Here is a 12,070-nt window from a genome sequence, read left to right as displayed (position 1 = left end):
GAACAGGCATCCCATATGTCCTTCTAATAATACTGTAAACAATCTAAATTATGGCAATACATCATAAAAATGTTCTACTGGAGAAATGGAGTGTGTCTCTGGTATATTTTTATTCCTTTAGCATGGGATGGAAATTTATATACTAAATCCTTAAGGGAATGGAATTTCTAATGAAGTTGATTGCACCTTCTTTTCAAATTATTCCAAGATTTGAAGCATATTTTCAGGATTAGCCCATTCTTTTGCAGGTGGCACAGTATAAGAGTTGCTGTCATAAAATGTTCTCCTGTTCCTTCCCCTTCCCAAGATAGACATATGGAAATGACGGTTCTATCCAGCTGGGAGATGCTGCAAGTATTCCAAAGACACTAATTCTCCAAAATCAGTCAGTACTAGTGCCATGAGGAAGTATGATGTAGCCAGGACTCTCACCTGACTGCATCTTCACCAGCCTTCCACCCAGGAGAGAAAACTTTATTTGCCTAATCGATCGAAATGCCATTAATTATTGAGATAATCTGGACAGTGTTACGAATGAAGGTGTCACAATGCTGTGCACCCATTGTTACCTGTTTTTGCTCTTCACCTAAACCGTCCCACATTGAGGCAACAATCTTTGAAACTTCACCAAATGTGGCATTTGGATTTTGACCTTTAATAGCTGCTTGGGTATCACGGAAAAACAGAGCGTAGGCTGACACAGGTTTCTGTGGCTCATTTGGATCCTTCTTTTTCTTCTTTTTTGGAGTTTTGGGTTTCTTTCCAACATCTACTGCAGCCCGTTTTTCACCACCATTCATCTGTGTTACACAAGAACCAGAGGTCATGTTTTAATAATGGTCACATTTATATTTAAACTGATACAATCTTTCTGAAGAATGAAATTGACTTCATCCATTATACAAAGGCCTAGTCACCTGACTAATGATGATTTTACTATGGCTGGTGGCTGCATGACATTTTTTATTTTGCAGTAACATATTTATGTACTTTTATTAAAGTATTGTTAAAAGCTGTGAATTTATACAGTAAAATAAGTTAGATAAGGTCAGAAATACAGTACAGGGGACTAAGTCCACCAGTAATAATCAAATACTTTTAATTGAACTAATTATTCACAATTTCACCATTTTTGGCTGTGTAAGTTGTTCCTGTTTGTGTTTTAAGCGATTCTGCAAAAAATACTAACCACTCAAACACAGAATAACACAAAACACTGAGTCTCAAAATTGCTATTTGTGATGTCATCTATGGAAACTCTTTATAAATGCCAACTCAATAATTTTAGCTTGTCAGTTAAAATAGACACGAGAGCAATATGCTGCACATATGTTAAACATTCATACGATAACTAACAATAACTGGCATTTCTAGCTATTTATCTGATTTGGAGTAATATTTTGCAAGCTTTGACTCAATAAGAACAGCTATCATTAACACAATGTGACCTACCTAACAGATTTCAGTGAAATAGATTTGTCACATTGGCCAATTAGACTATATTAAATATTAGTCATAATCTTTTCATTGTAAGATTTTAAAAACATGACTGCAAAAACATTCCTAAAATCATTCTAAATGTTACCATCTCAGTCATTTCAGCAAAACAGCTAAATTACAACATTAACTGTTTAACAACATCCACATTTCATGTTTATACTTTATAAAACAGAGATTAGAATTGAATAGGAAATATTTCAAATAAAATATCTGGGGCAATTTTTTTTTGCAAGATTTTCTAGGGCTCATTGTCACAACGATGTTACAAAGCACTCTGAGTATGGCAGGGATGCTGGTATCATGATAATATTACAAGGTTAGTAAATCCAAAGACCCAGGCTATTGATGTGGGGACATGAGTCCAGTACTGCAGCTGGTGAAATTTAAACTCAATTCCTGAATCTTGTGTATAAAGCTGGTCTCAGTAATGGTGACCATGTGCCAACCATTGAGTGCCATTGTCCCAAAATGTAACTAATGCTCTTTTGGGAATGAAAGCTGCCATCCTTACCTAATCTGGCTTTCACATGACTCAGATCCAAAGCAAAATGCTTCACTTTCAGATGTCTTCTGAAATGGCTGAATAAGCCACACCGTTCAAGAAATTATGAATGGGCAATAAATGTTTTATTTATTCACTTGTGGGTCGTAGGCATTGCTGGCTGGCCAGCATTTATTTCCCGTCCCTAGTTACTTTTGAGAAGGTGGTGGTGAGCTGCCTTCTTGAACCATTGGAGTCCACAATACCATCCAGGATTTTGACCCAGCAACAGTGAAGAAACAGTCATATATTTATGAGTCAGGATGGTGAGTGACGAGTAGGGGAACTTGAAGGTGGCGATGTTCCCCATATATCTGCTGCCTTGTCATTCTAGATTGAAGTTGTTATTGGTTTGGAAGGTACTGTCTGAGGATCTTTTGTGAATTTCTGCAGTACATCTTGTAGATAGTACACACTGCTGCTACTGAGCTTCAATGGTGGAGGGAGTGGAGGTTGTGGATGTGGTGCCAATCACATAGGCTGCTTTGTCCTGGATGGTGTCAAGCTTCTTGAGTGTTGTTGGAGCTGCCCCATCCAGGCAAGTGGGGAGTATTCCATCACACTTCTGACTTGTGCCTGGTCAATGGTGGACAGGCTTTGGGGAGTCAGGGGATGAGTTACTTGTTGCAGTATTCCAAGCCTCTGGTCTGCCTTTGTAGCCACTATGTTTCTGTGGTGAGTCCAGTTGAATTTCTGGTCAATGATAACCCCCAAGATGTTGATTGTGAGGGATTCACTGATGATAAAACCAGTGAATGTCAAAGGGCAGTGGTTACATTGTCTCTTGTTGATAATGGTCAAAGCCTGCTTTTTGTGTGGCATGAATGTTACTTGCCACTTGTCAGCCAAAGCCTGGATTTGTCCAGATCTTGTATTTGAACACGGACTGCTTCAGTGTCTGAGGAGTCGTGAATGGTGCTGAACATTGTGCAATCATCAGCGAGCATCCCCACTTCTGACCTTATAAAGGAGGGGAGGTCATTGGTGAAGCAGCTGAAGATGGTTGGGCTGAGGACACTACCCTGAGGCTACTACGCTGAGGCAAGCAGGAAGATGGATTGATGTGTGTCTACTTCAACGCTAGGAGCATTCGGGATAAGGTGGGTGTTCTTGCAGCATGGGTTGGTACCTGGGACTTCGATGTTGTGGCCGTTTCAGCGACATGGATAGAGCAGGGACAGGATTGGTTGTTGCAGGTTCCATGATATAGATGTTTCGGCAAGATCAGAGAAGATGGTAAAAGAGGAGGAGGTGTGGCACTGTTAATCAAGAATAGTATTACGATGGCAAAAAGGATGTTTGAGGACTCGATACTGAGGTAGTATGGGCTGACGTTAGAAAACAAGAAAGGAGAGTTCACCCTGTTGGGAGTTTTCTATTGGCCTCCAAATAGTTCCAGAGACGTAGAGGAAAGGATTGCAAAGATGATTCTTGATCGGAGCAAGAGTAACTGAGGGACTTTAACTTTCCAAATATTGACTGGAAATACTCCAGTTTGAGTACTTTAGATGGGTCAGTTTTTGTCTGATGTGTGCAGGAGGGTTTCCTGACACAGTATGTAGACAGGCCTACAAGGGGTGAGGCCACATTAGATTTGGTACTGGGTAATGAACCCAGATAGGTCTTAGATTTGGAGATAGGTGAGCACTTTGGTGATAGTGACCACAATTCAGTTATGTTTACTTTAATGATGGAAAGGGATAGGTATATACCACATGGAAAGAGTTATAAGTGGGGAAAAGGCCATTACAATGTGATTAGGCAAGATTTAGGATGTGAAGAATGTGGAAGGAAACTGCAGGGATGGGTACAATTGAAATGTGGAGCTTATTCAAGGAACAGCTACTGCGGGTCCTTGATAAGTATGTACCTGTCAGGCAGGGAGGAAGTGGTTGAGCGAGGGAGCTGTGGTTTACTAAAGAAGTTGAATCTCTTGTCAAGAGGAAGAAAAGGCTTATGTTAGGATGAGACATGAAGGCTCAGTTAGGATGCTTGAGCATTACAAGTTAGCCAGGAAATACCTAAAGAGAGAGCCAGGAGGGGACATGACAGATCATTGGTAGATAGTATCAAGGAAAACCCTAAGGCCTTCTATAGGTATATCAGAAATAAAAGAATGACTAATTTGGGCCAATCTAGGATAGCAGTGGGATGTTGTACGTGGAGTCCAAGGAGATAGGAGAAGCACTAAATGAATACTTTTTGTTAGTATTCACATAGGAAAAAGACAATGTTCTTAAGGAGATTACTGAGATACAGGCTACTAGACTAGATGGGATTGAGGTTCACAAAGAGGAGGTGTTAGCAATTCTGGAAAGTGTGAAAATAGGTAAGTCCCCTGGGCTGGATGGGTTTATCTGAGGATTCTCTGGGAAGCCAGGGAGGAGATTGCCGAGCCTTTGGCTTAGATCTTTTTGTTGTCATTGTCTACAGGAATAGTGCCAGAAGACTGGAGGTTAGCAAGTGTCCCCTTGTTCAAGAAGGGGAGTAGAGACAACCCTGGGAATTATAGACCAGTGAGCCTTGCTTCAGTTGTGGGTAAAGTGTTGGAAAGGATTATAAGAGATAGGATTTATAATCATCTAGAGAGGAATAGGTTGATTAGGGATAGTCAACATGGTTTTGTGAAGGGTAGCTCGTGCCTCACAAACCTTATTGAGTTCTTTGAGATGGTGACCAAACAGGGGGATGAGAGTAAAGCTGTTGATGTGGTGTATATGGATTTCAGTAAGGCGCTTGGTAAGGTTCCCCATGGTTGGCTCTTGCACAAAATACGGAACCATGGGATTGAGGGTGATTAGATTAGATTACTTACAGTGTGGAAACAGGCCCTTCGGCCCAACAAGTCCACACCGCCCCACCGAAGCGCAACCCACCCATACCCCTACATCTACCCCTTACCTAACACTACGGGCAATTTAGCATGGCCAATTCACCTGACCTGCACATCTTTGGACTGTGGGAGGAAACCGGAGCACCCGGAGGAAACCCACGCAGACACGGGGAGAACGTGCAAACTCCACACAGTCAGTCGCCTGAGGCGGGAATTGAACCCGGGTCTCTGGCGCTGTGAGGCAGCAGTGCTAACCACTGTGCCACCATGCCGTCCACATTTAGCAGTTTAGATGAGAAATTGGCTAGCTGAAAGAAGACAAATGGTGGTGGTTGATGGGAAGTTTCATCTTGGAGCTCAGTTAATAGTGGTGTACAGAAAGGATCTGTTTTGTGTCCACTGTTGTTTGTAATTTTTATAAATGACCTACGTGAAGGCATAGAAGGATGGGTTAGTAAATTTGCGGATGACATTAAGGTTGATAGAGTTGTGGATAGTGCTGAAGGATGTTGCAGGTTACAGAGGGACATGGATAAGCTGCAGAGCTGGGCTGAGAGGTGGAAATGGAGTTTAATGCGGAAAAGTGTGAGGGGATTCACTTTGGAAGGAACAACAGGAATAAAGAGCGAATGGTAAGATTCTTGGTAGTGTAGATGAGCAGAGAGATCTCGGTGTTCATATACATAGATGCCACCCAGGTTGATAGGGTTGTTAAGATGGTGTATGGTGTGTTAGCTTTTATTGGTAGAGGGATTGAGGTTTGGAACCACAAGGTCACGCTGCAGCTGTACAAGACTCTGGTGCGGCCACACTTGGAGTATTGTGTACAGTTCTGGTCACCACATTAGAGGAAGGATGTGGAAGCTTTGGAAAGGGTTCAGAGGTGATTTACTAGGATGTTGCTTGGCATGGAGGGAAGGTCTTAAGAGAAAAGGCTGAGGGACTTGAGGCTGTTTTCATTACAGAGAAAAAGGTTAAGAGATTACTTAATTGAGACATATAAGATAATCAGAGGGTTCGATAGGGTTGTATAGTGAGACACTTTTTCCTTGGTTGGTGATGGTTAGCACAAGGGGATATAGCTTTAAATTGAGGGGTGATAGATATAGGACAGACGTCAGAGTTGGTTTCTTTACTCAGATAGTAAATTGCCTCCAAGTAGACTTGCCTACTTTAAGGACATAATGGCATGATTCCTGAAGAAGGGCTCATGCCCGAAACGTCGATTCTCCTGCTCCTTGGATGCTGCCTGACCTGCTGCGCTTTTCCAGCAACACATTTTCAGTGCTACTTTAAGGGCATTTAAATGGTCATTGGACAAACATATGGATGAAAATGGAATAGTGTAGGATAAATGGGCTTCAGAATGGTTTCACAGATCAGTGCAACATTGAGGGCTGAAGGGCCTGTACTACACTTTAATGTTCTATTTTCGATGTTCTAACTCCTGCAGAGATGTCCTGGAGCTGACACAACTGACCTCCAACAACCATAACCATCTTTCTATGTATGACTCTAACCACTGGACAGTTTGCCTGCAATATCCATTGATTCCAGTTTTGCTGGGGCTCCTTGATGCCACGCTCAGTCAAATACAATCTTGTTGTCAAGGGTTGTCCCTCTCCCCTCCCCTCTGGGATTCAGCTCTTTTGTCGATGTTTGAACCAAGGCTGTAATGAGGTCAGGAACTGAGTGGCCCTGGTGGAACCCAAACTGGGTGTCACAGAGCAGGCTATTGCTGAGCAGGTGCTGCTTGACAGCTCTGTTACTGACCCCTTCCATCACTTTACTGATGATTGAGAGTAGACCAATGGGGCGGGAATTGGCCAGGTTGGCCTTGTCCTGTTTTCTACGTACAGGACATACCTGGGCAATTTTCCATATTGTCGGGTAGATGCCAGTGTTCTAACTGAACCGGAACAGCTTGGCTAGAGGAACATTGATTGTGCTACCGATGACCACATGCCATAACATCTTCCTACAGAAAATATTTCCGTTAGGTTATCCAGGGTTGTTCGTTTCTGTCAGTGCATTGTTTCTGTAAACAAATGTTTCCTTCCCCCTTAATAACTGCCAATATTTTGACATTCAACTTGCTACACAAATGATATCAGGTCACTCTTACAGTGTGGAATGGAATGGTCTGGCTATTCTGAAGCTTTGCTTCTTGGAACCGAGGTTTATAAAGAGATTACTTTGGGAGATTGATTTAAATGGGTGGAATTTAATTTTGGAGAACTGATTGGAGAACATAGTTGCTTCCATTGGGAAGACTCTAAATGACAAGCTTTCCCCACCTTTCAGAATTGTGGGATGGAAATCAGAAACTGATTTCCATCCTGAACAATCAGAAACTGATGGCTATCTTGTTTTCAGTGCCACTGATAGAACTCTGCAGAGGCTTCAAGTCACAAAGAGACTCCGACTCCAGTGCAGGAGGTTATGGACTGAGTGCTGGCTGCTGGACAGTCAAGGGGATGGGAGACTGAAGCATGTGGGTGTCGGAGGAAAGAGCAGGATAAGACTCTCCTTCCCAATCCCTCGATATAAATTGAGTACTTTGGAAAGAGGAACCCTCCCCAGTATCCTGCAAGTAAACCTGACGGGGTCTTCTTTTCAGGCTCACTATCTGGTGAATCCCTCACTCACTGCTGGTCAAATACCAACATGGGCAAGGCATTACTATGACAGGAAGGTCATCCATAAACCTGAACATTATTGGGCAGAAAGGGGGAGGTTCTGGAATCCCTCTCCCACACCCACCAGTTTCATTAAATGTTTTCTGCCTCCAAACCCAGCCCTTCGTGGACAGACCTTTAATTTCACCCAATGTCAAAAGCACTTTACAACAGTTTTTGTTTAACACTGCCCATTATACAGACAATTTCGTTTCCAATGCATTTGCTCATTTTATATTTGCTCCAGCTAAAGCTGCAATTTGTTAATGCTGAAACTGGTTGTCTGCAATGAGAAGAAATCTATTTTGAAGCACGTTAATCAACACAAGGTTAATAATAAATATTGACATGAAATGCTGAAGGAGTTCTACAATCCTCTCCTACAACTTACTTCTCGGCTGCATGAGGCATCACAAAAAGAAATGCCTCAAAGGTGCTTTCAATATGTTCCACATTTCCCTGTCAGTGCTTCCAGCTTCCCACCGGATCTACAGTGGAGAACGGCAACTTCTCACGAACCACCTTATCCACTGCAATTTCTGAACAATTTTCTTTCCATTATTGGAATTAATTATTGAGTTGCTAAATACTAGTTAAAAGTAAATACTTGTGATAGGGAGGGAATAAATAGCAGGTAGCTTTTCTACAAGTTCAGCAGTTTTAGGTTTTTACAGTGAAAAAATATTGTTATTCCTTTCTGTCTGCTTTGTTTCTGTTCCCTTGTCACTTTACATTTGGCTGGAATTTCCTTCTGCTTAAGATGTAGCCTCACCTTTACCATAGCCACAGAGAGGGATAGGAGCAGACAGAATAGGACAGTATTTAATTGGGGGAGGGGAAATTATACTGCTATTAGACAGGAACTGTGGAGTATAAATTGGGAACAGTTGTTCCACGGAAAATGCACAACAAAATGTGGAGGCTGTTTAAGGAGCCATTGTTGCAAGTATTGGATAACTTTGTCCCACTGAGACAGGCAAGGAATGGTAAGGTGAAGGAACCTTGGATGACAAGAGCAGAGGAGCCTCTTGTCAAGAGGGAGAAGGAAGCTTACTTAATGTTGAGGGAGCAAGGATCTGCCACAGCTTTAGAGGATTACTGGGTAGCAAGGAAAAAACTCAAAAATGGACTGAGGAGTGCTAGGAGTGGGGCACGAAAAAACCTTGGTGGGAAGGATTCGGGAAAACCCAAAGGCATTCTACACATATGTGAGGAATAAGAGAATGATCAGAGAGAGGGTAGGGCTGATCAGGGATAGTGGAAGGATCTAGTGCCTGGAATCTGAAGACGTGGAGGAGACCCTAAGTGAGTTTTTTGCTTCAGTATTCACTAGGGAGAGGGACCTTGTTGATAGTGAGAACACTGTGGACCAGGTTAATAGGCTTGAACAGATTGATATTAAGAAAGTGGATGTGCTGGAAATTCTGGGAAGCGTAAAGATAGATAAATCCCCAGGGTCAGACCAGATACATCCAAAGTTACTGCGGGAAGTGAGGAATCAGATTACTGTGCCTCTGGTGATGATCTTCGCATCCTCACTCTCCACGGGAGTAGTACTGGATGTTTGGTGGGAGGGAAATGTTGTTCCTCTGTTCAAGAAAAGGAATATGGAAATCCCTGGGAATTACAGACCAGTCAGTCTTACGTCTGTGGTAAGCAAGGTACTAGAAAAGATTCTGAGAGATAGGATTTATAACTATTTGGAAAAACATTAAAGTTTGATTAAAGGCAGTCAGCATGGCTTTGTGGGGGACAGGTCATGCCTCACAAACCTTAATGAGTTCTTTGAGGATGTGACAAGACAGGTTGACGAAGGTTGAGCAGTGGATCTGGTGTATATGGATTTCAGTAAGGCATTTGATAAGTTTCCCTACAGTAAGCTCATTCAGAAATTTCGGAGGTATGGGATATAGGGAATTTTGGCTGTCTGGATACAGAATTGGCTGGTCGAAAGAAGACAATGAGTAGTAATGGATGGAAAGTATTCTGCCTGGAGGTCAGTGACCAGTGGCGTCCCACAGGGATCTGTTCTTGGGCCTCTGCTCTTTGTAATTTTTATAAGTGACTTGAATGAAGAAGTGGAAGGGTGGGTTAGTGAATCTGCCGATGACACAAAGGTTGGTGGTGTTGCAGATAGTGTTGAGGGCTGTTGCAGGCGACAACAGGACATTGACAGGATGCAGAGCTGGGCTGAGAAGTGGCAGATGGAGTCCAACCGGGTAGTGGGGCGGCACGGTGGCACAGTGGTTAGCACTGCTGCCTCACAGCGCCAGAGACCCGGGTTCAATTCCCGCCTCAGGCGACTCTCTGTGTGGAGTTTGCATGTTCTCCCCGTGTCTGCGTGGGTTTCCTCCGGGTGCTCCGGTTTCCTCCCACAATCCAAAAATGTGCAGGTTAGGTGAATTGGCCATGCTAAATTGCCCATAGTGTTAGGTGTAGGGTTAAATGTATGGGAATGGGTCTGGGTGGGTACGATTCGGCGGGTCGGTGTGGACTTGTTGGGCCAAAGGGCTTGTTTCCATACTGTAAGTAATCTGATCTAATCTATCTTTAAAAGTTGGTGCCACCTGGTATTTTTATCACCCTGACTGTGGGCGGCACGGTGGTACAGTAGTTAGCACTGCTGCCTCACAGCGCCAGAGACCTGGGTTCAATTCCCGCCTCAGGCGACTGACTGTGTGGAGTTTGCACATTCTCCCCGTGTCTGCGTGGGTTTCCTCCGGGTGCTCCGGTTTCCTCCCACAGTCCAAAGATGTGCAGGTCAGGTGAATTGGCCATGTTAAATTGCCCGTAGTGTTAGGTAAGGGGTAGATGTAGGGGTATGGGTGAGTTGCGCTTCGGCGGGGCAGTGTGGACTTGTTGGGCTGAAGGGCCTGTTTCCACACTGTAAGTAATCTAATCTAATCTAAAAAAAAAGTGAAATGATTAATTTTGCAAAGTCGAATCTGAATACTGAATACAGGATTAAAGACAGGATTCTTGGCAGGGTGGAGGAACAGTGGGATCTTGGGATCCTCACAGATAGATCCCTCAAAGTTGCCACCCAAGTGGATAGGGTTGTTAAGAAAGCATATGGTGTTTTGGCTTTCGTTAACGGGGGGATTGGGTTGAAGAGCTGTGAGAAGTTGCTGCTGCTCCATAAAACCCTGTTTAGACCACACTCGGAATATTGTATCCAGTTCTGGTCACCTCATTATAGGAAGGATGTAGATATTTTAGAGGGGATGCAGAGGAGATTTACCAGCATGCTGCCTGGATTGGAGGGCATGTCTTATGAGAAGAGGTTGAGTGAGCTAGAGGTTTGCACACTGTAGAGAAGAAGGAAGAGAGGTGACTTGATAGAGGTGTACAAGGTAATGAGAGGCAGAGATAGAGGAGATAGCCAGAGACTTTTCTCCAGGACAGAAATGGCTGTCATGAGGGGTCATAATTTTAAGATGATTGGAGGAAGGTATCGGGGAGATGTCAGAGGGAGGTTCTCTCCGCAGAGGGTAGTGGGTGCTGGAATGCACTGCCAGGTGGTGGGAGTAGAGTCAGAGACATTTAGGACATTTAAGCGACTGCTGGACAAGCAAATGGACAGCAGTAAATTGAGGGGGGTGTGGGTTAGATTGATCTTAAGATTGATAAATGCATGGCACAACATCGTGGGCCGAAGGGCCTGTACTGTGCTGTACTGTTTTGGGTTCTATGTTCTATGTTGAGCTTGCTTATGGTCATTGTTGAACATGGTTAGATTTGTTTTCTTGATAGACTGGAGCTGAAAAGCCTAGTTTTCTCTCTCCCATGTTAATCACAGGACAGTGTTAGGGTGAATCACCAATGATAATATCAACTCCAGGATTCCCAAACCTGTTTTAGTATATTAAATGAAGACTTCATCTTAGCAGGGTGTTCACATTCATAAAAGTATTTTTGATAATCATTTCTTTGTAGAATTGCCCATGTTCAGAAATTATACTTTATTTCACATCACTCTCTGGAGTGATTTTCACTTCTTCAGACTCTGCTAAAGATTAAAATGTATGATAGCTATCTCAAAAATATATAGAATATGAAACTTTTTAACATTTTCGTGAAAATTTATATTTTAGAGAAATTAAAATTCAGATTTAAAACATCTCAACATTTGTGTCCATACCACAAGCATTAAAATACAAGGTGTCAAATAAATTCTAACGTCAAAGATAGGTAAGCAATAGCCAAGCAGTGAATATTTTCATACTGTCATCACATGGTTTCTTAAAGATATCTCACTGTCAATATTTATCTAAAATCTCAAAGATTTGAACTTTTAAAATATACAATGTAATATTCTGATCGAGAGGTACTGTTTATTTTTCTTCAATTTAGATAGCTATATTCAAACAGTGAGCACTAATGGCATATTAGGAACAGGTTGGGAGCAGTGATAAAATACAAGGGAGCCAGATTAACATGCAAAGATGGTTAGCAAATTACCAATGATTGGACTTTTAGAATGCAAGAGGAACAGAATAAGTCATTAGGCCCTTTGAG

At 42.7% G+C, this 12,070-nt stretch overlaps 1 protein-coding gene across 5 annotated transcripts in view; it reads right to left on the bottom strand.

The window, feature by feature from the left end:
• The window catches only part of tox (thymocyte selection-associated high mobility group box), a 549,408-nt gene that overhangs the window by 39,216 nt on the left and 498,122 nt on the right, over positions 1-12,070 (bottom strand). For all 5 annotated transcript variants that reach the window (XM_072571585.1, XM_072571583.1, XM_072571584.1 and 2 more), the window contains one exon: positions 570-800. In XM_072571585.1, the coding sequence (XP_072427686.1) occupies positions 570-800 (231 nt within the window). The remainder of the gene's footprint in view (positions 1-569; positions 801-12,070) is intronic.

The sequence above is a fragment of the Chiloscyllium punctatum genome, chromosome 5, assembly GCF_047496795.1.
Source record: "Chiloscyllium punctatum isolate Juve2018m chromosome 5, sChiPun1.3, whole genome shotgun sequence".
Lineage (NCBI taxonomy): Eukaryota > Metazoa > Chordata > Chondrichthyes > Orectolobiformes > Hemiscylliidae > Chiloscyllium > Chiloscyllium punctatum.
This window is presented reverse-complemented; position numbering and strand designations above follow the sequence as displayed.